At 42.8% G+C, this 27,203-nt stretch overlaps 1 protein-coding gene across 1 annotated transcript in view; it reads right to left on the bottom strand.

The window, feature by feature from the left end:
• Nucleotides 1-9,681: 9,681 nt before the first annotated feature.
• PTPRE (protein tyrosine phosphatase receptor type E) overlaps nucleotides 9,682-27,203 on the bottom strand; it is a 149,159-nt gene continuing 131,637 nt past the window's right edge. The window contains exons 11-21 of the mRNA XM_066619135.1: nucleotides 26,859-26,978; nucleotides 25,429-25,592; nucleotides 21,780-21,915; nucleotides 20,279-20,428; nucleotides 17,150-17,243; nucleotides 16,836-16,912; nucleotides 16,342-16,476; nucleotides 14,028-14,153; nucleotides 13,566-13,717; nucleotides 10,957-11,092; nucleotides 9,682-9,787 (exon numbers count right to left, since the gene is read on the bottom strand). Of these exons, the coding sequence (XP_066475232.1) occupies nucleotides 9,713-9,787; nucleotides 10,957-11,092; nucleotides 13,566-13,717; nucleotides 14,028-14,153; nucleotides 16,342-16,476; nucleotides 16,836-16,912; nucleotides 17,150-17,243; nucleotides 20,279-20,428; nucleotides 21,780-21,915; nucleotides 25,429-25,592; nucleotides 26,859-26,978 (1,365 nt within the window). The 3' untranslated portion in view covers nucleotides 9,682-9,712. The remainder of the gene's footprint in view (nucleotides 9,788-10,956; nucleotides 11,093-13,565; nucleotides 13,718-14,027; nucleotides 14,154-16,341; nucleotides 16,477-16,835; nucleotides 16,913-17,149; nucleotides 17,244-20,278; nucleotides 20,429-21,779; nucleotides 21,916-25,428; nucleotides 25,593-26,858; nucleotides 26,979-27,203) is intronic.

Below are 27,203 nucleotides of genomic sequence, written 5' to 3' on the forward strand. Positions count from 1 at the left end.
TCTAGTTTTTCATATTTTAATGTTTCAAACTAAAATACCCCTGTTGTGCCCAATCACTGATTGCTTAGGAGATACAGAGTGTGCCTTTGCATTGTGCAAGGTGACACTCCAAGCAGTCAAGAGAAAGGATTAAAACACACTCAACCACCTGTCATTGCACTGAAGACCTAAGGCTGGTATTGGGGCTTGTGTTCATTTTAAGTAGAACAAAAAACACGAACCAAGAGGATTACAATTACACTCCAATGGGACAACTAAGAACAATTACTACTTTTCTTCAATCCTTAGAATAAGTAAGTTTGTTCCAGATGAGATAATAAATTGTAAATTGCAAATCAATGGGTTATATGTATAATGTGTCACTTTGAACTCCCCCCCCCCCCAGTCAGAATAGTACACTGAGGCAAATAGCAAGAGTTTTAGAAGTTCTGGAAAGCAATTTAAGTAAGGGATTTTCCATGCTTTGCAGTATTTAGTTTAAATGAGCAAATAGGAAAGGAATGAAATTAAGAGATTTAAGCAAAAAAATTGCCGTCTGAAAATAAAAACGAAGCCTTGTTCTTGCATCAGAATTATTAGATCTTGCAATTTGCATATACAAATAATTCAGCAACATTCACTGGCATTATAAATACAGAAAGATCAAATTATAAATGTAATAAAAGAAAATATCACTGTATAATACATATATTATAAAGATCTTGACATAAATTAAATACAGTTTTGCATATACAGAAAAGGTCCAGTAGCGACACATTAAAAATGCTGTTGCCTAATGAAAACCTTTCAAAATGTTGGAAACAAAGGTGTTCAGATTCTTCTAAAAACCAATTCATAAAAGTCCTTTTCAAAACACTAATCGATACAGTAGGCATTCTTCTTCTGGGCTTGATTACTTCAAGCAATTATGTATATACTTTAACAAAGTAGCTTTCAAACTTGTTACCATCGAAAAACTCTTTTCCACACTGATTTGTCTGCCAAGAAACTGTAGTGCATTGCATTCTGATATGTGTTCTGAGGCTCACTAATGCATGTTTACACTGAAGTCAAACCCACTGCGTTCAATGGGATTTACTCCTAGGCAAATATGCAAAGGGTTGCAGCCTCAGTTTGTGAGGTGCACCTGTCCTGGCCTATTGACTCTACCTCTCCTTCATGCAAAGTGACAGCTTGCCACAAAACCAGACCTGGCTTCAGAGTGGGCAGTGCATTTTCTGAAGCATACATGACTTGGACACCCCAAACACTGTCATATACACACACACCCCTACAGATATTCTTCCTCACCCTCTCTTATCCACAACAGACACTTGGGGCGCAATCCTAACCTGCAGTTGCACTGGCAGAATGACAGAAGCGCTGGCGCAACTGTAGATATGCCGGCGGAACAGCAGCATAACCATCCGGCACACCATGGGCGCCGGCACAAACACCCCCAGGCGCTGCGCAACTCGGGAGAAGCACTGCGCCAACGCAGGAAGCGCAGTGCAAGGCCCGTTCCAAAGGCATGCCGGGGCGTGCCGCAAAGCGGAGCAGCAGAGCCATATCCAAACCCCCATTCCCCAGGCAGGCACGCCCCCCAGATGCCGACGGTCGCTGCACCAACGATGGAGATGGCACAGATTTGAAGAGACCCATAGGGGTCCATGCAAGGGCCTACAGCGGGAAAACACTCAGCAGCCACAGACCAGCTCAGCCACTGCCCCGTCCAGACAAGGTCAGGATATGGCCCAACCCCGGCAACCAATCCCAATGCACCTGCCCCCCATAAAAGCCCCACCCCAGGGCCTACACTCCCTCAGAGAACAGGGTGCGTGGCCTGGGGCTATGTCACCCTGTCCTCTCGGGGGGGGACTTAGGTGGTGGGGAGCACTCCTTGCATACACAAACACAAACACCCGACCCAGGCACTAGGACTAGGTGCTAACCATATCATGTTCGTCTGTCTGTTCAGTCCTTCTCTCTTTGCAGGTTTGCTCCAACAGAACCTCCAGCCAGGTAAGCGGGGGGGGGGGGGGGAGGAATGGGACTCAGGTGGTGGGGAGCACTCCTTGCACACAAGCAAACCCCACCCAGGCACTGGGAGTGGGCCTGCAAACACATCAGATGCTGACTGACCAGGCTACTCACCATGTCTGTCTGTCTGTCTGTCTGTTCAGTCCTTCTCTCTTTGCAGGTTTGCTCCAAGAGACCCTCCAGCTACTTAAGCGGAGGGGTGGGGGGTACAGTGACCCTGCGCCACACAGCAGCAATCGGGGGGGGGTGCATCCAGGCCTGGCTGCTGTGGCCCCCCATGGACAGCAGGCAGGTGGGTTTGCAGCTGGCCCTGTTCCCAATCCCCCAACCCCACAGTGTGCCAAACCCAGCCCAGCAACTGCTGGTTGTGAGCAGGTACCTCCCATTCCCCATCAGGGCTAGTCAAGGGAGCCTGATGCTGCACACCTACCCCAGAGTAAGCCGGATGGGACCTGCCCTGGAGGGCAGTCTACAGTCTACAGGGGCTGACAGGTGAGTAGAGTGTGGCTGCCCTGGCTGCAGGCTCCTCTGCTGCCCATCTGCCCACCCCAACACCGGTCACAAGGGGGCGCCATGGATGGGAGCGCCAAGGCCTGGCCATACTTGGGCCCCCTTAGGCCAAGAGAGGCCAGCTCTGCCGGCCAACCAAACGCCCTGGCCGGGGGGGGGGGAGTTGTTGGCCTGCCATTGCAACAGAGGGACGCAGGCTGCATGCCCGAGCAAGGGCCATCACGCTGCCCTGCCATGCTGACAAGCGAAGCCCCACCGGCGTGCCAGCAATGACGGACGCCTGTGAAGCGACGGTAGGGTGCCCTCCACCCCTTGGTGCGATGACCTCGTTGTTGTGCACCGAATGGACACTGGAGGAAGATGGCAGAGCGCCTGACCCTCCACAGGGCCTGGACGCCCGAGGCAGCTGGTGTGCTTGTCAGCGCTGTCTCCAGGAGCCCCCATCTCCCCACCCTGATAGCCAGCACCACAGTCCCCAACAGGGCAGCGTGGCAGGTGATTGGGCATGCCATGAAATGGGCACAGCTGCCACCGAGCTATCACGCACTCCTTTGTCTCCATCAGGTATCACCACAGGCTCTGGGGCAGCACTGCATGGGTGCAGAGGGTGGTGCCAGGGCATGCTGGGACTGACTCCTCCTTGCCCATTCCTGGCCTGCAGATGCATCCTCCCCCATGGGCATGTGGAGACCCCTGCCCTCATGGAGATTGACTGGCCATGGCTGCTGGGCATCCCCATCACCACAGCTGAAGCAGGCACTGTAGCCCAGGCGGAGGGGGGGCATCATTGCCCAGGCGGGGGAGGGGGCTGTCGCCCAGGTGGGGGAGGGCATTGTTGCCCTGGATCCTGCTGACAGGGCAGTGGAGGGCGCAGCTGCAGATCCTGCCCTCCCCCCTGGGGAGCGTGCCATCTGTCCAGCCCAGCCTGTGCCCAAGACAGTGATGGCATGTGGGGCCAGGTGGAGCATGCATGCCTGTAGGCTGGACACATGTGGCAGTCAACCATGGATGTGAAGGGCACATCACCCTGCTTGCTTCCCTGGAGAGGCTGGGGTGGACCAATGAGCAGCTGGTCCAGGGGATGAACACCATGTCCAGGCACATGGTGGACCTGCTAGGAGCTATGCGGGAGGACAATCGCCTCCTCCTTATGATCCATGAGGGGATGGCCACACAAGCTGCTGAGGCAGCTGCTGCCTTGCCACGCCAACCCCGTGGGTGGCAGCATGCACATGCCCAGGAACGGCAGCCTGCATGTCCCCACACTGGCACCCCGGTGCTGCGTCCCCACCGGCCCTGTGATGTGAGCGTATGAGGCGCCCTGTCAGCTGCCGGCCCCAACACAGGTTCTGACATGGAGGTGGCAGTGACAGAAGCCCTGGGGAGCTAATGCCATTACCATCTCCTTTGGGTGCCCTGCTGGGGTGTGGAGGGAGCGGGAGGTGGGCTCTCTGACTGTCCATGCCACACTCCTGCCCCCCTCCTGGCTGTGGTATGACTGGGTGCAGGGGACGCTCGGGCTCGGTCGCCTGGCAGGCGCTGCACAGGTGCATCCCAGACGCTGCGCCGGCGCCACCCCATACCTTGTGTGCCTTTTCCCTCCATCTCCTTTGGTGTTTACGCCAGCGAACTGCTCCAGCACTTTTAGATGCAGCACAACTGTAGGCTCTGGATATGGCCTACACTATGCCAGCACACCTAAGCCACTGCCTTTGGGGTAAGTTAGGATTGCGCCCTTATTCGCTCTCACACATCAAGGACAAAACCAAAACACACAATCTTTCACTCATACTAACACAGACAGGGAGTTCTAAGTCTGAGCAATTGGGCTGGGTGCTCCCCGGTATTGCTCCTTCAAAATATCCTCTTTTGTGCTTAACCCACACAGTTGGCTAACTGGCTTGCCAGTTGATTTTGTAACTGCTGTAGTGCTCAGGGAAACCTGCCTGCCTGCCTGATTTCCCTCACAACAAGGAGAATCAGGAAGCAACCCAACTGACCTCAGCCTGCACAGCAGCCAGCCAAGGATCAGACTCCTCATTTCCCACTCACACATAAACAAACAATCCAATTTCATATTAAAGCAGCAATTTGGAGGAACCCACTGGTGAACCAGAGCATTAACAGGCCTCAGCAGGCATAGAGATGCCTGAATTTCTGGCATCAAACTTGCATAGAATGTTTTAACACTACACCTGTTGCTGCACATTACTGACATTCTCCTTCACTGGCAGACAACTTGTCCAGTTCTTAGCCTTCTCGCTGCTGAACCCCTGACAGATTGCTGTGGAACCCAGGGTTTCTCGTAACATAGTTTGAAAAACACTGCTGTAGTACCACCACTTGTGCACTGGTTCCAAGTTAAGCAGATACCTAAGAGCTTTAGCAATCAGTGTCCACTGTCACACAAGACAATAAATTGAGTCACATAGTGACTAATTATGCAGATCAGAATATATGATTTCTGATCACTATTTGGCATTTATTAATGCAATCCCATGCAATGTAAAAATTTTAAGTGAGAACACTCTTAAAGATATTTGTTACACTGCTATATGAAGCATAGCAGACTTATTTGACTAAAAACCTGAACTGAAAAACAAGCTTTCTAAGGTTGCAACCCATAAATTATATAAACTGGATATCTTGACATTTAAACCAAATTGGCTGGTTTCAGAATAATGTTTTCCATATGCACAACAACTCTTGCAGTTGCCATATGGGAGAATCTAGTAGAACCAAACTGCCTGAAAGAGAAAACACTGAAGTAATTACAGCACCTCATGCAGAGCATGGGAGTGTTGTACTTTGGGCCACTTCAGAGAACACAATCCCCTAAACTGGCAACCGCAGGAGCTGTTCTATTTTGGGAGAAATCTGCTCCTTTGGCTGCAGATTTAGTGCCACTGAGTTTAGTGTGACAAAAATCAGTCGAAACCCAAGATCACTAGTTTGTGGGCAAGGATGAGTATCATAATGAAGCTTAAAAATCCCACTGCATTCAGGAATCTTTTTATTTGCATCTCTGGGCCAGAGCTTAATTTTAGCTATGACTTTGCAGAACAAGCAGCCAATTAAGAGAGTTTCTGAATGTTGAGATTTCTAATAATTACTTCCTACCACCAGTGCAGGATTATTCTCTACACCTGAAAATCCTAATATTTCTGCTTGCACAATTTTAAAATAAACAAGCAAAAGGGCTATGCTTTTCTTAAATAGGTCTCTTAGCCTTCATTCCTGCTTAGGGGTAAAGGAAGAGTAACAGACATTACACCATAGGGAGGCAAAGAATCCCAGTGTCATAGGCATGACAGCAGTGAAAGCAAGGGTAAGTCAGTAGCAGCCATCAATTGAAGGTCACAGTCTGAATTTACTGAGAAAAGGGAGACTGAGGATTCTAGCAAGTTCTGAGTGCTTGTCAGAATGGGGGATGAGGATCTATGTCAGCCATTTTCAACCACTGTGCCATGGCACACTGGTGTGCCACGAGTGGTCCACAGGTGTGCCACAGAACTTTGGGAGAAGGTCAATTATTAGTAGGGCCAATGGGGGATGTGAGCCCCCCACTGGCAGTATGTTGTGACGTCAATTGCCAAAAACCTGATGGTGTGCCTTGACAATTTTTGTGCCTTGTCAGTGTGCCATGAGATGAAAAAAGTCTGAAAATCACTGGTCTATGTTGACAAGACACAGGACCAGCTGGATAAATGAGAAGGGGCCATTCATGCAGGAACCAAGATGAGGGGAGTACACAGTCCCTCTCTGCAGGAGATACTAGGATAGAAAGCTTATTTGACATTCAACTCTTAACCAAATAATGGTGTTTGCTTTTGGGGTTAGAGAACTTAACATCAATCACCTCTTACAATAAATTATATTCATTAAGTGCATAACAACTGTACACACACTTATACATTTAGAGAAGTTCATTACTGGGAAGACACAAGCAATAAATGGCAGTGCTTTAAAATTAGTGTGCTTATAGACTTCTAACCTGAACTGTTTTCAATTCAATTAAATACGTAGAGGATCAGCTGTGCAAATCTTGTTATTCGCTATATGATTAAAAATATCCACTTCAATTTTCTTGCAGTCACTGTATCAAAGTAAACATGAAATCAAAATAGTGCAGGAGCTGAAGTGAAGTGACCAGGTTAAAGTCTACATCATTTTCAATAAGGCATTTATACTTGTATTCAGAAACCAACCAATTGGACAAGCCAGAACTATTGCATATTAGACATTTATATAAATTTATATAAATTAAATATTTTTTGTATTTGTGCTCTTTTATATATGCCTTCTAAAAGATGGGAAAATAGTTATAAAATGTACTGTGCATTTTATGGTTTGTCTCCCAAATCAGTTCTGTACAGAATGTGATATTTTCTTGTAATAATATACATTTTAAAGGATTTATTTTCCTTTGTGGATAACAAGATATAGGGTTGCATCCAAACTTGCATGAATATAATGAAGCTTGCACAAAGGATATTCCCCACTGTTCCTCTCACAGCAGTCCTCTGAGCCCCGAAAGTCACTCTGGAGGGAACTCAGGAATGGTATGGGATGTGGCACAGGTGCTGCCATGGGAGGGGGAAATCCCACCAAACCAAGCAGAATCATCTTACAAAAATGGTCAGATCTTTGGGGTTGTTTTATATGTTATTGCAGTCATTTAAGTAAAATTCCAGGAGGCAATCAACTATGCAAATCCCATCAAAATGAATGAGTTTTGTGCTCTGTCAACACATGACTGAGTGCCCACTAACAGGTGAACAGAAAATTCCATGAGAGCTGCTCCACACTTGTGGATTCTTCACCGACTTCAATACTGGGGACAGCTCTGTGCATGCATTTTCCAATATGGGGGTAAACCTTTGTTCATGTAGGAGGTACTTGTGCACTTTGGATCATTTGTGAGGACACAAACCAGGACATAATTGTGCAATTCAGGGCCCAATCCTGTGGTCCCAGCACTGGCACTAAGTGTCGCAAACATGCCGTAAAGGAGCATAAGCTCTTTACCCCAAGTAGACCTGGCGCTGTTTCCCAGCCCCATGGGATGCAGCGGTCACTATTTTGGCACTGCTGCAGCCCTAGGTGCTGAGAAGCATAGGATTGGGCTGCCCACACCACTAAAATTAAGAGTGCTTATATGTTTGTTCAACTGAGTGCTAATGCCACAATCCAAAGGAGATTACTTGGGGGAAAAATGCCCTTGATTTCAGTGGACATGATTCCCACATAATGACCATGATCCAACAAAAGCTAGTTATGATTAAGCCCCATTAAATATCCATTGAAACCAACAGAACATGTTTGTCATCACTCACTTAAGTCTCATTGCTTTCAACAGGACTCTATCTCAACTAATTTTAAACATAATGGCCCATTCCAGTTACATCTAAGGTACTACTTTTCTTTATATATGTATTTTGTTCAGGCTGCATATCCATCATAGCAGGAACAAAATCTCTTACTGTTCAAAAGGCAAAATAGTTTCAAAATATTCATAAATTCACTTAAAGTAATTATATTACTTTGTGTTAATAGATTTACAATTGCATTAGAATAAAAGATGAGGTTTTAAAAACTGGTTAACTTAACAAATTTTGTATTTACACTGTGTTACTAACTGATGACTTGCCATTAAACAGAGATACCTCAAAAATCTTGTTGATAAAAAAAAATATTTTTTCCTCTCTTATTAGCTGCAGGTAGGGCTTTTTTTTCTAATGGAACACACCGGAACGGTGTTCTGGCACCTTTTTTTATGCAGTCCCCCACAGGTAGACTGCTGCTGCCCAAGGAGGCTCCATTCTGGCCTCGGCGGCCAGGCGCTTCCCCTCAGCAGGATGCAGTGCACCCGCCCCGGTCTGAGGCAGCCCACGAGCCGCCGCCCTTCTCACCGTTGCGCCGCGGCTCCTTCGCGGCCCTGAGGCGAGACCCGGGCCTGGAGGCCACCATGGTCCTCTCCAGGAGCACTTAGCAACTGACATGTGCCGCCGATTGGCTCCCTGGCTGCCCGACCGCAGAGGTAGGAAGGCGACTAAACTCACCCCTCCACTCTGGTCATGGCCTGATCAAGAGCTTTCACGGAGACATTCGGGCTAGGTGGAGACTGGTCCTGGCTGGCAGATGCCAAAAGCCTGGAGAAGGTTGTTGTCCTTGGCACTGCTCCTGCTCGTCCCCGTGGCTGCTGGCTTATTTATCGATACACACACACACACACACACACACATATGATCACAGATCACTGTGTAGAACCTTCTCTAAGTGAAATCAGTATTGTGTGCTGATGTCAGTGTAAATCTTGGCTTTAGCACAATGGCTGAATTGTTTGTTGTATAAACTTTCAGGAGTTTTATCTCAAATCTGACCCAGAACCAAAAGGCCATGATTTCACAGAAGGCAAAATATGGGCATGGTCCAGCCAAAGTTAAGTACTTCTAAAATTTCATTAATTAATGATATCCATATCTTGTTTCTACATGGGGTTTCCAGGGATCTCTTCATCCAAGACACTGATGACCTTTTTACAGGAGTGCTACATTATTAAGTGCTTCATTTACTAAGGTCCAAGTCCCATTAATTTCAATAGAGGGAATTTAAGTCTGTATTTAATATTGCTATTGGTTGAAAATATGCCTAACGTAAAATGGATTGTGCCCTGTATTCATTAACATATATTGCAATCTAATGTACATGGCCACCTGTTAGGCAGAATACCACACCTCATCCAGCTAGGAGCAGCACATGTACGCAAACAGGTTTGCATCTCCCTAGCTGGATGGTGAACTCCATAGACAATTATCACTGCACACACAGTTACCCTCTTTCATTCAACAGCTGAGGTTACATGTGTGGAGGTCTTTCAAAAAGATTAGCGTTCCACCACTCAGCAGTTTGGGCAAAAAAAAGAGCTAGGTTTCAGTCCCTCCTTTCCATCCTCACCAATGAATTAATTTGAAGATTCTTATTCTTTTTGAAAAGGTTTTGCACATGCTTTTTCGGATCAGAACAAAAGTCTATTTGCATAATTTACACATCTGAGAAGACATTCAGAGCAAACAAACATAGTAATATGTACATTTAGAGTTTTAAAAAATCAATGGAAATAAATTAACATGATTTACAAATCTCTGTACAGGTGATTAAATAAAAAATAAGGCAGAAATCTTCACTTGAAATTAGCATAATCAGAAAATATATCAATGAAATCTTGTACCACTTTGTAGCAGAATTCATACTGTTCCTAGAAAAAAAAAAAGGAATACATTTACATTGATGTACTCCTCTGAATTAGAATCAATCCAGTGAAGCGTGTCTAACATTTAACTGAAGCATCAGATTTAATACAAAATACAGCAAATTACCACACTACTAACTTTTTGCATTTCAATTTAACAAACCTTTCTTTGTTATGGCGTAATCAATTTGCAAGTAATGCTGCCTGGGCTATTGCTTTTGAAATATTTATTTATTTATTTATCCACATTTTTATACCGCCCTTCCGCCAAAGAACTCAGGATGGTGTACACAGCTGCTCCCCTCCTTTTGTTTTCACAACAACCCTGTGAGGTAGGTGAGGCTGAGAGAAAGTGACTGGCCCAAGGTCACCCAGGAAGTTTCGTGGCTAAGGGGGGGATTCAAACCTGGATCTTCCAGGTCTAAGTCCACCTCTAAAACCACTACACCACCCTGGCTCTCAAATATAATAAACACAACAATGGCTTCACTGGAGATGTGAACAGAGGATACGTATGCTGTTCGCATTAAGCTCACAGTATCAGAATTGGGCATTGGAGCTGAGTGTATGTATATGGGCACACCCAGTGCAGCGTTTTACAGCTTAAAATGTTGGATTTGTTTAATTTGGACAATGTTGCCTGATTGTAAATTTTCCCAAACCTCATCTCTCCTCAAGCGGAGTTCATTTATGGCTGGCCTAATGCAAGAGCTACCAGCCTTACTTCATTGGTTGCCCTGGGGGAGGTGGGTGATGCCTGCGCCTACCTGACCCACCACACCCCCTGGGCAGCCATTCTGCATGTAACAGTGCTGCATGCAGGTTATTAGGGAGTGCAAAGGCAAAAGCCTATGCACACTTATTTGGGAATAAGCCCGACTGAAGACAATGAGACTTATTTTTAAATAAATATAGAAACAGACTGGATATTTATTTTTTGTAAGGTCTGGGCATTTTTCTGCAGAATTTTTATTGTTATTACAGAATATAAACAAGTCTGGGTTTGGCAAGCAACAGAGATAGGAAATTACAGTTCCCCAAATACTGCATATGTTGTGCCTCTAAAAAGTAGAAAACAAGAGTCCCATTGTAAGAAGATAGTAAAAAGTGCTCCTTTTCTTAGTATCAATATCCTATATTGTGGGACAATTATTTCAGTGGCTAAAACAACTTACCAGTGTTTGCACCATATGTGGTCTTTGCAATCGTAAACTCTTCACAGCTTGAAATACATCTAAAAGCCCTTCAGCTTTGACTCGCTCCAAAATATTGCTGAGTGCTATGAATGTACCTGTTCTTCCAGCTCCAGCACTGCAAGACAAATACATTTCTTAGTTTTAACAGGATACTTTGTGAAACCTATATACAGTGCAATAAAAACATACCCCAAATTGCATCCGTAATTGATCTTCTGTTACTAAAAATGCATTTGGTGCTTGTTACAGTGTCCCCAGGAAAACTTGACTAGCATTTACATTTCTTTTAGGGACCAAATAAAAATCAACATTGTTCTCCCAAGATTGTTCTTGGATGTTTCTCCCAACCTTGCTACTGTATTTATTATTTTTACAACTGTTTTAAGTTTTGCTGTTATCAATGTGCCGGCAATTAACGTATCCAATTTACATTGGTCAGTGTTGGTCACTGCTCTTACTGTGTTTTTTTTTTTGTAATAATAATACTTTACATGTATATGGTGCTGTCCGAAGCATGTACTTCCCATGTACTATTTGATTTACTCCTGACAACAAGGTAATTCAGTGCCAAACTGGGCCACCCCCCCTCCTACATTATAGGAGGAGGAGAAAGACGCAGCCCAGAGAGGAAGTGCGCCGGGAATTGTGACGCACTGCTGTTCTAGGCTGCCTCTTTTCTCTCCTCTAGGAGGAGAGGATTCGTGACCTAGAGCAGCAGTGCACTAGGAGTCACAACTCCCAGTGCGCTGCCGCTCTAGGCCACCCCTTCCTTCTCCTATAAAGGAGGAGGCCTAGGCCTCCTATAAAGGAGGAGAGGGGGCAGCACAGTCTGGCATTGAATAGTGGTCAGAGTGGCAGCAACTTACTGCCTCTCCAGCCGCAATGCTGGGTCATGTTTTTGGAGGATACAAAAGATACGAAATCCTCTCCTTGGAGGATACGAAAGATACTGCCTGGAGTGGCATTGTGCCCAAAATGGCAGCCACCCTGGGTGCGATTCTGTGCAGTTCTGGGCCACATCTTTTGAGGAGACAAAAGACGTGCCACTCTGGGCTGCGTCTTTCCTACCCTTAGAGCAGGGGTGTCCAAAGTTTTTGGCAGGAGGGCCACATGGTCTCTCTGACTCTGTGTTGGGGGCCAAGGAAAAAAAGAATTAATTTACATTTAAAATTTGAATAAATTTACATAATTTTACATAAATGAATATATTAAAGATGAACTTATATGAATGAATGAAGGTCTTCCAATAGCTCAAGGCCTATAAAAGTCAATGAACAAACCAAGGCTGGCCTTTCCTTTGCTGCCACTACTGCACCACAGGCGTGCAACAGTAAGCAGTGGAGGGAGCCCTCGTCTCACAGCTCACAGGAGAGGTCAAACAGTCGCGCTCACGCTGAGAGCAATTGCATCGGGCCAGTGTGTGCTCCAACAAATTTCTGGAGGGCCAGAGGCTCATTGGAGACTGGGGGTTCTATGAGGGCTGCATTGGGAGTTCTCGAGGGCCGCAAGTGGCCCCAGGGCCGGGGTTTGGGCACCCCTGCCTTAGAGGAAAGAAAGCAGGGCAGCCCAAAGAAGTGCAAAATCGCACCAGGAGTAGGCTTGTACTTCTGGCGCAATTCTGGAAGCAATTGTGGTAACATGATGACATTCAACGCAATTACGTCTGGGTCATGGGTGGGGCGACAAACAAAGTGGCATCCCTGAGCATGAAAAAGCCCAGGACTGCCACTGCTCCCGATTCCAAGTTAATCTCCTGAGAGAAGGAAACAGCTGTTGTTATGGAAACCACCAACTTGCTGAGGTACCAGACCAGTAACACAGACGCTGACCACAATTCAGCACACTGAGCTTGCATGACCAAACCCACAATGAAACTTGGAATTCATTGTCCCTTCCTTCCTTTCTGCAACTCTTTGTCTTTGTTCCTGGTTTGCCACAAACCAAGCAGGGAGGAGAAGCAAGTCCCATTGTAGGTGTGCAGTGCCAAACTGGGCCACCCCCTCTTCTCCTCCATTATAGGAGGAGAAGAAAGACGCAGCCCAGAGAGGAAGCGTGCCAGAACAGGAGGGAGTTGGAAGGAAGAGGGAACACGTGTGCCTGTTCTAGGTTTGGAACATTAACAAGCAAATCATGATTGGGGCAGTATATCTATGAATGAAGTCTGAATAATGAGTTGCTTATTCAAACTAGTGGTCAAGGCTCCATCCCCACTTTCCTTTCTCAAAAGAAAGTCTACAGAAAGTGAGATATTGCCTAGTCACAAAAAAAGGGCTTGAGACACCTTTGTGTCTCACCTGCCAAAGCATTAGCAGCAACAGTTGGAAAGAATAGTGAATCACCCTGAGACTTTGATCACTGTGCATTACGAGATGTTGGTAATCCACATTTTAAGGCAATGGATGAATTATATCTCCAGCTAACAAGATCAGATGAAGCAAGTCTTCAACACTGTGAATGCAATTGACTGAGCAGAAGAAATCCAAACCCACAAGTAATGACAGGTCACAGCTTTCTAGCAATGACCCTGTTTCTCATCTTAAGAGATGAGCCCGGGCCAACTTCACCATTCAAATACAAAAACATTTTACCTGCAGTGCACTGTAATGGGATGGTTGCCTGTCTGCTGCTGCTGCTTTTGGACAGCTGCAATGAGGTCAATCATTCCTTTTCCTTCAGCAGGAATTCCAATTTCAGGCCATCCATGAAAATGAAATTGTCGGACAAGTCTGCCCTGCTTTTCCTGGTCATTTAAAAAACAACAAAAGCACAAGTTTAATTCAGTTGTAAGAACAGAAGGAATATAATTTAGTCTTCTGAATCCAGCCATCTAATCTGTTAACTGCAGGGCTTGTTTAACATTAATAACAAGCTTGTTAATTATGCACCCTGTTAGTTTATATAGAAAGATAATCATCAGTAGATATATACAATTTGGTTACAAAGCTTCCAAAATACATTCAGTTGAATTACATCTGAACTGATTTTAAGCAAACCTCACGTTCAGCAAATGATTTGGATCACGATATATACAGAAAAATCACCAACAGTACCTGACTGTGTGTTATCAGAAAGTCCCTTATGCTTATGGCATCAGCAAGTGAATCATTCTTTATCTCGATGGCAATTTCACCATAAATAACAGAACCTTCTGATGGCCAATACTGAAAACATTTTTCCTATAATATTGAAACAAGGAATACATGAATTATAAAACTTTCTTTTTGATACCTTGTCATACAAAAAGAACAATACTTTCTGGAAATCACTACAAAAACCAAATCTAGTTTCACCCAATCACGTATAGTAAATAAAAATCATTTAATTCACTATTAGCAGAATAATTCACTATTAGCAGAATGATGCAAAACAGAGAGGGGAATCTAAGAAGTGGAAGACACTCTGGATTATTTGAAATGAAGGAAAACAATACTTAAATCATATAATAATCCAGTCTCTTTCCTAACTTTGTACAACTCTGAGACAATCTCATGATATCAGAGAATGAAAAACAAAACTGATATTCAACTATTCTGATCAAACACACCATTTTTTCCGCCTAGAGTCACAGTCTAAAAGTGACTAGTCGGTATACCATGAGAAGGAACAACTCTTCTAAATGTAAAAAAACATCACTATCTTTTGTAATCTTATTCTGTTGCATTTTTACTTATTTCATTATTGGTTGTAAAGCTGTATTGTAAACTGCCTGGGAATCTTTGGGCCAATTTGTTAAAATTTTAACTATCAAAAACTACAAAGTGAGGTGCACTTGAACAGTAAAACAAAGGAGTTGTATCCTATGAAAATTAGTTCCCCTGAAATCAATTAGATTTCCCCTGAAATCATTAGTCATCTTAGTATACAGGACCAAAATACTGGCCAGAACAAAGTTCCAAGACTAAGGTCAGATATCAATGCCTTCCACAGCAAATATTTTGCCAGTCACTTACTGCCTGAAATGGTATCACCCCTTCCAGCAGCACCAGTCACCAGACAACTAACTCACTTACCTCCTTCCTCCTCCTCCTGCCACTTCAAAAGAAAGGAAAGGAGGAAGAGGGAGAAGAATGACGACTGGCAATCTAGAGCAGCTCCTCTCCCACTCCCTTTCCTGCACTCTCTGTCTTTTGCTAGGATAAAAAGTCAAGGAGAAGAGGAAGGCATGATGCACTGCTGCCACCAATAAGTCTTATTGAGTTTCCAGCATGTTCCAGATATGAAATGGATGCTAGAAGTTTGCCTTTGAGCTGGTCTGTAAAGAATCTAAATATTTCTTTGATAAAGATCATTTTCATAATGTACTGGAACATTAATAAAAGTCCAAATGGCTGTCCTGTTTTTGTGTTCTGTTGTGTGTTGATTCTCCTTCCCATTTGTACTGCAATAATTGCCTGAAGAGCAAATAGCATCAAATAGGTAAGCAAAGTGGCATTTTTCAAGACGAACAGAAAAGCAAAACACAAAAAGGCCTAGGGTCACTACAAAATATTAGCTAGAGGAACTATCTTTCTAAGCTCTACAATCTAAATGAAGCATTGTTCAACCAAACCCACCACACCTCAGCGCTTATTAGAAAGATATAAACATGTCGATATAGTGAAAAGGAAGTTGGCTTAGACAGATTCATTTTATGTCTGTTCCTTCAGCAATACTGGCAATTTAAGTTACTCTACATTATGCAGCAGACAGAGAGAAGAACAACATTATATTCTACTTAAAGCTAACAAATACAGTTTGACACTTCACTAAATATACACTTCTTGCTATCATGCAGTTGTCCACACTGAGTGCAGTTCAAAGAAAGCTAAGTAAGCACTACTGTATTAAGCCTCACCAACATCTGAACACTCAATTCAGCACACTTAATTCCCATTTATTACTGTGGGACTTGATTACGTGTGATTTCCTCTGGACTGTGACAGCTGTTTCTGAATTTTCACACCAAGGATGTTCAAGCCAGGTTAGATTCAGCTGAGCCCTGGTAAACCATAGGTATACTGGATACTGTCTTGCCCAGGAGCTATACAACTACAGCCACCAAGGTCCAATTCCTGTGACTTGTCAGTGCAGTTACAAAATCTCTAAGCTGAGTACAGCAGTACATCTACACCAGTGAGTAGTTACACAGCCTACTGGACATGCTGTGTTACACAGCCTACTGGACATGCTGACACTCTGCTCACAGATGCACTCAGACACTTCTGGGGCTTGAAGGAATGAATTGGTATAGCAGAGCACTCTTGTGGCTCAGTTAACCCATTTTGCTGATGGGTTAAAATGTTTTAAAGAAAATTGTCCTAAGTTCAGCCCATTTTACAAGTATTAATAAAGGAAAACTGAAAACATTAGCCAAATTGATCATACTTGCTCCCTTTCCAGAACTTCAGTAAGCATAACAATTGTGTGGCATTTCCATTCCCACACCATTCGCCAGAAGTCTTCCACAGTATGAGGAAGTGGTCCTTGAGTTGCAATAAAGTAATCTTTTTGACGATAGCCCTTGACAGGAAAAAAAATATATTTGGTAACTTGATGGTTTGAGCATTACATTCCAAGTCATCTAATCAAAGTAGTTCTAAACTCACTAGAAACAGATTTAGGCTTAAATTTTATTGCCTAAAATGGCAGTAGAGAGAAGTAAATGTCCTTGCTATGGGGAGATATGTGCAATGATCTTTCTTAAGATACTGAAAGTATCTTTAAGAGCAAGACGAAATGGAAATCCCCATCTAATATTTCAACAGGTCATGTGGTAATGATACGAGCACACAACACAGCAATGTTGCTTGCTAGTCCTAAACAAAGCTGAATATTTTTTTATAAATGATACACATTAACACAAAGAGAGAAGTACTTACATCTATGAAAGAAGCATTGATGTAATCAGTATATTCCTGACCTCTTTTCATCGAAAGAATTACTCTGTTAAAGTCATCTACAATAGAAAACCATCACATATTAGATTTCTTAAAAGATTCTACATTTCACAGTCTACTATACAAGTTATGTCCTGCAGACCTTTGCAATTCAAATTCGCAATTGAATTTATTTGTATTTCAGTCTAGCAGTGCCATCTGCTGCTGAATGTATACCATTACTGTACTCTGTCCCAGGCATTTTTTATGTGTGAAACTTTTGCACAGGTTTATGCAGAGGAGAACCAATATCTTACATGGGATGATTTGGATAACTCTGGCTTTCTTCATATTTGCTGGCAGGTTACCAGTTCTCATGTTTTCTTTCATTATTCGAACATTTGTTAATTTCTAGAGCAAAAAGGTACAAATTGAAAGTTAAGCCATGCCTTTTTGGATCACTATGTTTATATTCAGAAAGCTAAAATGACCATTTCAATTTCATGATAAAATTTGTAAATAAAGATTGATCGCAAACCATGCAATGTTACTTCACATAAGTTCGCTTGCATCCTACATATAATAAATTAAAAACTGATATTTGCACCATGAACTTGTCACCAGTTTCTTTGTTTGGAGTGATAAGCCGAAGTGACTATAAAGAAGACTGGAAACTTCTGTTCCTTCTGCTTTGTCCCATGGACTGTAATTCATGTTAGTATGCAAGTATCACACACGTATATGTACAATACAGCTCATTTACCATGATAATGTCTGCTCATGACTTTCATGAGCAACTTGTCTGCTCGTGAAAGATAAGACCATCTATTTATATTTGTTCACAATCCTCAAATTCCATTACCAAAGATACATACATTATTCAAGAAAAATGATTTGCTTTCTTTTAAAAGTCACAATGGTTTGAAAAGTAAGTAGCACATTGTCTGCAGGACACTGGGGATAGGGCAGTATCTCATCTAGGTGGCAGATGACACAGAGGCTACTGATCTTAGATTTTACTCTTTAACCTGTGGAGGTGTGTCTCTGCCTTGCTTGCTTCATCACAGGGAATCCTAGGGTTTTTCTTTTTACATAGGTGTGTAAGACCACATGGCATGGTGTACTCCATGCAGCTGGTGGAGCTTATGGAGGGAGCTGCTTGAGCATTGCAAGGTCAGGAGGGGAGGGAGGGAGTGAAGAAATCCCAACAGAAACGTACCAGCTTTTGAACTGTAAGTAAAGTGTTTTTCTTTGAAATCTTTTTACTGCCACTGCCTCTGTTTTATTGTTAGCAGCAAACTAGCAGGGGTCAGTGGAAACCAATCAGAAAATGAATCTTCTGCTACATAACTGTATAATTTACACCCATTTTCTAACACAGTGAACCCTTGATTTAACAGACCTCAATTCAACTATTTTGAAAAAAACAGACAATTTTTGATGTCCACAGAAGTCTGTTAAGCCCTACCTTACAGAGCTCACTTGACAGTGGAAAAAGGGCTGTTTAAGGTAGTTAAGTGTCAGAAAGTGCTGACGAGTGCTGGGAGTGAAAGTGCTGGGAGATTTGCCTCCCGTCTAGGACAGCATTTATCAACCACTGGTATTTGTACAACTTGTACAAGTAACTGGTGGTACTTGCAGTGGTACTTGCGGGATGCCCAGACTCCCACCGCCTGGCAGAGAGACCAGCAACATGATAAGCAGCAATAGGAGACTCAGCTCAGTGAGTAGAGCTCCAGCATGTGCTTTTCACAAGCTCAAAAAAAGCTGGTCAGCCTGCCCTGAGCCTCTTACTGATATTTGTTGTGTTGTGTCTGGTCTCCCAATCTGGAAGTAATTGGCCTCCTGTAACTGGCCATAGTGTAGGTTTCCTCATGAGGAAGCTGCTTGAACCATTCACTAAAGAGGCTATACTATATCTCCAAAACTAGAAGTGATAGGGCAAAACGCATGCCATTTTTGGAAATCAGAGTTGGCATCCTTCAGTCTCGGAAGACTATGGTGTCATGCTCTGAATGGTGGTTCTGGAACAGAGTGTCCTCTCCAGTGTGCGAAGCCTGGGTAAAGTAGGTATGGAGGATAGGCTGTTACCCATGCAGCAAATCCCCCCTCTCCACGTCGCTGAAATGGTCCAATGGAAAGGCAGAGGCCAATACGGTTGGTTCCAGCGGCGTCACAGGAGTTGCCAGAACGCGACTGTGTTCAGCCATGTACTGCCTCAGGGACTCCGGCTCCGGATTTTGCCTCGAGGTTGACTCCTGAAGCCTTTTCCATAACTGGATGTAGCCACAAGGCAGTGGAGGTTTGGGATCAGAGTTTTCCTTCTCTCAGATGAGCTGCCTTCCCAGGCTGACGAGCCCCATCTACCCAGTGGCTGTTTAGTCGCCTCTTACGACAAGTACAGCCAAACTGAGGGCCTATTCTTATCCCCAGCCCCCAGGGGAAGATATTTTGGAAATAGCACCCCAAATATACCCAGGAATTGGTGTAACGTTTAAGGAAGCAAAATGTGTGTTGGCCTGGGTAATGTTTCTTTGTTTCTGAGGCTGCTTTAGGAATTGAGAGGTCATTAAGAAGTGGAATCCACTTCCTGAGGACCTCTCCATTCCTAGAGCAGTCTCAGAAATGGAGATGTGTTTCAATTCCTAGTGCATCCTGGCTGGGAGTGAGGCAGAGCAGTAGTGTCCAGGAGAGTTCTACAATAGGGGTTTAGCAGACCAATGGGGGAAAGGGGTGCCTAGACTTATCAGACTTTTGACATTAAAAGAACCTGTTTCCCTTCTACTAGTCTATTAAATCAAGGATTCACTGTAGTAGTAACCAAAAGTGCACGAGAATAACTTAATGCACAGGTAGCCAAAAGGCATAATTTGAATGGGTTTTAGAACAGAGTTCCATAGGCACCATTTATTGCTGTAAAATGTCTCATTTCCCCTACAGTGGTATGTCCATGTAGTCAACCAGATTTGGCTACCAAATGATGAGATCAAATTCAGATAAAACATTTCAATATAAATAACTGTGCCACAGCAGCAGTGAATTGAAGCTACAAAAAGATTAACTGGGAATGCTATCTGAGTGTTGTTGCGCTGTCCAAACATTTTCAGCCTCTTTGCACACATTACAAATCACCAAGGGAGGAATCTTTTTGGGGGGGGAATCTTTTTTTGGGGGGAGGGGGAGAAGGAAATATGTTCACCAAGGTTTCCCTCACCCTCTAGCTGAACCACCCTTATATAAAGAACCCTCCCCCCCTTTTTTTTTGCCTAGCAGGAGATTCCAGATATCTCATGGAGAAACTGACCCATAATGCCAGTAACTAAAATCATGTATTTGAAAGAGTCTTTAAAAAAATGTTTAACCGGGGGGGGGGGGGGAGAGAAAAAAGTATATCCATCTTTTCTATTTGAGTCTGAAATTTTAATAAAAACATATTTAATGCTTACCTTAAACTCATCATCTAGCCCTATTTTGACAAGATTTGGTGTTGCACTGTGTGATGGCTGCAGGTGCTTTTCCAAAGAAGACACATCTAATTCAGTGTCACCATAGAGGTAGTATTCAAGTAAGGCTTGATAAATGAAAGAATACTGCATCTGAAAAGAAGCAGACAAACTTATTAATCAGGACATTCGAAATATTTTTTCAAACACACTCAACTTACCATTGTGGTATTTTTTTACTACTCCAGAAATATCTCTCTTCTCAAAACATGAAGTTGGTCATGCTACAACGTCTCTCTCTTAGGGCTATCACCAATACATAACATATCCAAAAGTCGGTCAGATACCCTATATATTTTATTTTCTGTTAATAAAAAAATAACCTTAGTAGAATTTTCACCCCAGTGTTACTGACAACTGCATATCAGATGAAAATCTATCCTGGCTTTGAGAAAAGGGACCAGTGATTAGTTTTTTTGCACTCAGCAACTCTGAAAGATGCTAGTTGTTGTTTATCAGTGGTTAACTGCAAGAGACAGCCTGCATTTCAGGCAACCTAACTGGCATTTCTAAGCTTTATAAAAACATAATAAATGCTCTAAGCATGTGGGGGCCAAATCCATTTCTTTTTCCACCTCTGCGATGTAGCAGACAGTCTTGCAAAATGAAATTTCTAAAGTTCTAGAAGCGAGCCCCAAGGAATGGCCAGGGGCTTGTCTCCACACAAGCAAGTCAGCCCTCCGTGCACACTGACACAGTGCACAAAGCATGCAAATTCTGCTGTTGCTTACCAGGACAGGAACAGGAAGTTTACTGCCCTTAGAAGGGCAAACTCTCAGGGAGAAACTCCCAAATGTTTTAGCAAACAGGTGCTGCTGGGATACAATGCAGACACTGGAAGTCTGCCAAAGGATGATTGGCAGTGCCTGAGCAGGCACTAGTGCAGCTTTTTCCATGAACTCCTGAACTGGAGTGAATGTGTGGCCAGTCTCCTGTGGGTTTAAACTCAGAGATACATGCTTTAGCAACCATTCAGTTGCAAATATGTCTTGTTCTCCCTAACAATAATATTACTATCATTGTTGTTAAGTAGCATGGCTATCTGATGTCACTGAGGAGAAGCCAAGTTTATTTAGAGTAAGGGAAAAACAAGCAAATCATTTTAAGAATATACAGGTGCCGAAGCTGCAGCAAGCGCCATCTCCAAAAAGGCTACTTCTGGAGTATTACAACTACCATGTACCAGAACTGCTCTCTGAATGTACACCAGGAAGGAACACAATGTTAAGCCCTTTGGGGATAAGGAACCATTTAATGACTTATTTTACTATGTTAACCGCCTTTAAACTATTCTTTGTTTACTGTTTGTTGAAAAACAGTATATAAGTATTCATCATCAACTAGGCCTACTGGCATCTAGAAGATGTTTTGCTTTCATTTAATATTTCTTGCATCTTGCATGAAATATTAGCAAAGATGGACAGGGATGTATTTATGTACTTACATCAGTCTGAACCATTTGTGGACGCTGATTGCGGATTCTTGCCACAAACTCGAAAACATCAACCTTTTGTTCAGCATGCATCATGTCAATCATTGCATCAATGACTATGAATGTGCCTGTCCGACCCACACCAGCGCTGAGGCAAGAAAGAAATGCACAGTTGAGCCAAGTCATGTTGAAGTAACATTTTTGGATGTATAATTCCCTACACACGAAACCGTCTTTATACAGAATCATAAGACATAAGAACTGTCTTACACAGCTACTGGTCTACATAGGTCAGCACTGATGATTTATTTATTTATTTATGGCATTTATACCCCACCATTCTCCCCAAGAGGACTCAAGGTGGCTTACAAAAGGGCAGGTACAAAAAGGTAAAAACACAGTAAAAAGTAAAAATACAGTTAAAACCATCATACTCTGCCCTAAATATTCATAGAACTTTAAAACATTAAAAAAAAACTATAAAACAGAATATACAATGATGCTGATTGACAGTAGTTCTCCAGGGCTTCAAAGAGGGCTCTCAACTCTACTTGAAATTGTCTTCGATCTTGAACCTGGAAACTTCTGCATGCAGAGCATGCTCTCTGCCACTGACTACTGTTCCTCACTTTCTCTGGAAGAATCCTCACTGCCCAATACTCCTGAACTCCCTTGTGAACACTCTGTAGCAGGCCACTCCTGTACAGCACCTACCATGTACAGTAGTTTCTGCTTAGGGGTAATAACACTGCTTGTTGACTTTAGTTAAGTCAATGTATAAACTGAGATGCGACTCCCAGGCCAATCAGATCCAAAGTTCTCTCCATTGGATTACACTCATAACCAGTCCTCTTTTTTGAGGTCTTTTTGAACCTGCTTTCCTTTATTTAGGGCCAAACTGCACATGACAGTAACAGACCTGTGTCTTTTTTGGTCTGCTGAAATCATACATAAAAAGTAACAACATTTAAGTGCAAAAGGAGTAGGATACTGAGCGTTTTGCCAGAGTGATTTGTCCAAGTTGGGCACACTTTTAGTACTGGAGCCCAGTGTAAAATAAAAGTAAACTGGGAAGGCAGATTAGGGGCGGGGGAGCAGCACACAGGAACAGGGTTCCATAACCCTTCCCACAGGCCCCCTTTCACTTTAAATCCACCCTGCCATTCCCATTTTATGCATGATTGGGGCCGACCCAGTTTTAAGCCAATGTGATGTCTAGTTTGACCCACAGACTTGCTTTTTATTTCTCATTATAACCATAAGATCAACAGATAAGTATACCAAACCCAGTTCTGAAATCCATCACACTGGATGTGTATGCGCAACCTCCTGATTTTAGAAATGGGTTATGTCAGAATGCCAGATGCAAGGGAGGGCACCAGGATGAGGTCTCTTGTTATCTGGTGTGCTCCCTGGGGCATTTGGTGGGCCGCTGTGAGATACAGGAAGCTGGACTAGATGGGCCTATGGCCTGATCCAGTGGGGCTGTTCTTATGTTCACACTACAACTTCCACACTGATGTAACTGTTACAGTATTCAAATTATTATTAGATGATGAAATTGCATAGTATGAAATACTGCAAGAGTTAGAACCACCACTAGAGGGGGCACAATCACCAGCATCAGTATTCAAATTATGAACTCAAATGATTTTTATCCTTCCATTCAGAGGAAAAGGGCAGGGTATCCTGTCCTAAGCATAAATTTTCATCTTGCATTCTAGTAGTTTGTTTTGCTCTGTTGTTGTTATTACATCATATTCCAGCACTCTAAGTCACAATGTACATCCTGCCACCACTCTCATTCTATTATAACTAAAATGTCAAGTTTATTAGCTATATCTTTTCTTCTAAAATAGGATCTGGGAAATAGGTTGTAGAAAGAGCATGCTTTATATCTGTATTGTGACATGGAACTGACATTTTAAAAATGTATTAATCATCTTGGATCCAACCCAACTAGCCTTTCCTCCCCCTTGAGGGCATCAACAGATATGTGTGCGTCTATATATAGTTGGAAAGAAGGCTCTTAACAATATGCAAAAAGGTGTACTTGTTTATATGTTCTCACTAGAAGCAAAGGTTTTATATGGGAGTACTTTACAAATTATAAAAACATGTCTGAAGGAAATTTGGGCATGCACAGAAGTTAACAAATCCATCTACATAAATAACTGACTTTATGCCCTTGGTTAGCTAAGCCATCTGTTGATGCTCTCTTTATAGACTTCTTGTCAATATAATTTGCTGAATCAAACCCTAGAGAACATTTTCTTTTCAGACCTGGGCTGCTCATTCCACATGTATTACCAATATTGGACTTAAGCAGATGGAGGTAGTGGTGATCTACTGTTTCAACTTTGAAAAACAATTACTGAAATCTGTTTGGAAGTTATACAGTGTTGCCACTGCAAGAGGGATGCTAAATAGTTCTCAAGCCTGGGCATAATTGTGCATGCAGCACATTGAATTCCATCCACTAACATGAAGAAAATAATCGATACACTGAATTTGTTCAGGTGTAGACTTATCTAATTTGTAGCAGTTCTTGACTAAAGAGGTGTTGATTTTCTGTTTTATGAAATACAATTTCTGCTTTCCCCATTTTTGCATTACATCCTTTCAAGCAGCGTAGCGATTAAGACAAGGAAGGAAGTTTGAATGATACTGTGGTCTACACCGAAGCATGTTTATATTTAACTATCAAATATATTGTTTGGTCTTGAGCATTTGTTTATTAAACATTTAAATAACAGCTGCAGGGTTCTGATCCTGGTTGGGACTGAGTATGGGGAAGGGAATTTAGCCCCCCATCCAGATCCCTCCACAGATTCAGTTTGCTCCAAGAGGGAAGCTGCCACTGATTCTGATCAGAGCTTCACTTCCAAGGTAAACAGAAGCAACAGCAGGTATCTGGATTGGAATCATGGTGGAGGCAAAAGTTAAGGTTCCATCTAAGAATGATGCAAAGTGATGGTGGGACCTCCTTATTCGCAGGTTTGGCATCTGCAGATGCCGAACTGGAAGCCACTTTCAATTCGCACTAGTAGCTTCCAGTCATATCTAGCAGGTGTTCTGAGGCACCACCCCCTGAGGATTTAATTATTTTCGGATTTCGGTATCCATGGGCGGGGGGAGGGATGTCCTGGAACAGATCCCCCGTTAATACTGATGGCCCAATGTATATGTATGAACGGAATATCTCAATTGGCCCCTAATATAATGAAAAATCTTCCCATGACAAAGCGTTAACTTGAGTGAAGTGTTAAGCTAAAAATCTCTTTGACTAACCAGTCTCGACAATCAAATAGCAACGTGGTGGCGGTGGTGAGGAGAGGGGAACCCTGCAGGATAAATTCTCAGTTAAAGTGAGGCTGTTATAAATTTATTTTTGTTTTTCCCCCAGAATATTTGCTTATGCCAAAAATGAACATTGTTTTGGTAATACCGAGTAGGAAATTGCAGATTTTCTGGCAATCGTTCTGATGACTACTACTTCCTTTCACTAGCTTTCAGTTTCTCAGAAGTGAGAGACTGGAAATCCCACTCAGACACCGAGCAGACCCTTGGAGTCTGATACAAAAAAAAAAATCCCTCACAGTTACGCCTACTCCCAAAACACTGAGTATTTGTGCGTACCTGCACATGTAGATACACATACCTGCAGTGAACCACAATTGGGCCAGCATGTGTAGGATTTAGAGATTTCACTTTCTTTAGGAATTTAAGCATTCCAATTGGTGTGAAAGGCACTCCAAAATCAGGCCAGCTGGTGAAATGAAGCTGAGTTACAAGCCTTGGAGCTTTGCAGCCATCAGGAACCTGCTAGACACCCAGAAATAAAATGCGAGTATAATGATTTATATCTTGGGTCAAAATCAGTAAATAATTTACAGAACAATCTACATGTTTACTCAGAAGTAAGACCCAATGTGTTCAATGGGGCTTACTTCCAAGTAAGTGTAAACAGAAGTGCAGCCTTAGTTACTGATATGAGTAATCCTTCACAGAACATATCAACGGGAGTGGATAAAAACACCTAAGATAACAGTTAAGGCACAAATTCATTCATATATAAAGACACGGAAATGGTATGTTATGGGGTGTACCTCAGTTTCTGCACCAAACATGTTCCACCTTTCTAAATATTGTGCTTGCTTAAACGTGACCTCTATGCACCCACTTTTTCACCTGGTCTTTCAGTAATAGCCTTGCGGTGACTGTCTCATGACACAAGCTAGAGAATTTAAGCACCATTAGCCCCTATTCCCACAAAATCCACAAGGGGGCAGGAAGCAATTCTGAAACAAGACTCCTCAAAACCACTTTTCCTTCCTCCTAGAAGCAACTCCAAATAAGGGGAACCAATGAATCCTCGAGTGCCACACAATATAATGATCAAAATTGTGGCTTTGTGATGGCAAAGACAAAGGCTGATTTTGGAACTTGAACCATTCTGTCAAATAAATCTTAGGCAAAGCTTAATTTTATAACTAAATGAAATGTTAACAAAAACATGCAGTTTCAACTATTTATTTTAAAGAAACAGACCATGATTTTTTCATATCAACAGTGTAATCCTAGGTGTGTTTACTCTAAACCAGTGGTTCCCAAACTGTGAGTTGGAACTCACTGGTGGGTCGTGAGCTGATGTTTGGTGAGTTGCAAATCCTCAAGCAGAGCTTCCAATGAAAACATGGGTGACGGAAAAATCAGAGAACTGCTTGCCTCAAGCCCTGAAGCTATTAAAAAATGAGAGAGCTGCTTACTGCCCTGTAAAGAGCTTAGCTCCTGCAGTTTGAAAGCTTGTGCAAATATAAAACATTTGAGCATCTTTTTCTGATTATTATTTGTAAATCAAAATATTTATTTCCAGATCTTTTTTTTAAAGTCTCGTAAACCTAAGTGGGTCCCAAAAGACTGTCATTTTAAAAAGATGGTCCCAGTGCTAAAAAGTTTGGGAACCATGCTCTAAACATGTTTATCTAGACATGTTTACTCTGAAATCCCACTGTGTTCAGTAGGACTTACTTCCTTGAAAAGTGTGTTTAGGGTTGAAGGCTACACAATGGTAACTAGGCCACTACTTACTGAATGAATACAAAATTTCCGAATGGTATAATCCACAAGAACTATACAATCTTCCACAGAAACACGGATGTTTCCATAAGTCCAGCATCCTTGATCAGGCCAATACTGAAAACATTTGTCCTGTATAAACATGAATTTGAAATATTAGGTCATGATACTTGCACGTTTCTCTAAAGCAAACTGGCTACAGAACTTTTGTAACTAATCTTACATTTGTACAAATGTATACAAAGTGTACTTTTTCAATTATGAAATCCAATTTCAATTTCAAAATAAAATCTAATTGTGACCACATACTGCAGTGATTTTCAACCTTTTTCGTCTCATGGCACACTGACAAGGTAC

Source organism: Tiliqua scincoides, chromosome 3, assembly GCF_035046505.1.
Source record: "Tiliqua scincoides isolate rTilSci1 chromosome 3, rTilSci1.hap2, whole genome shotgun sequence".
In the NCBI taxonomy this organism is placed as follows: domain Eukaryota; kingdom Metazoa; phylum Chordata; class Lepidosauria; order Squamata; family Scincidae; genus Tiliqua; species Tiliqua scincoides.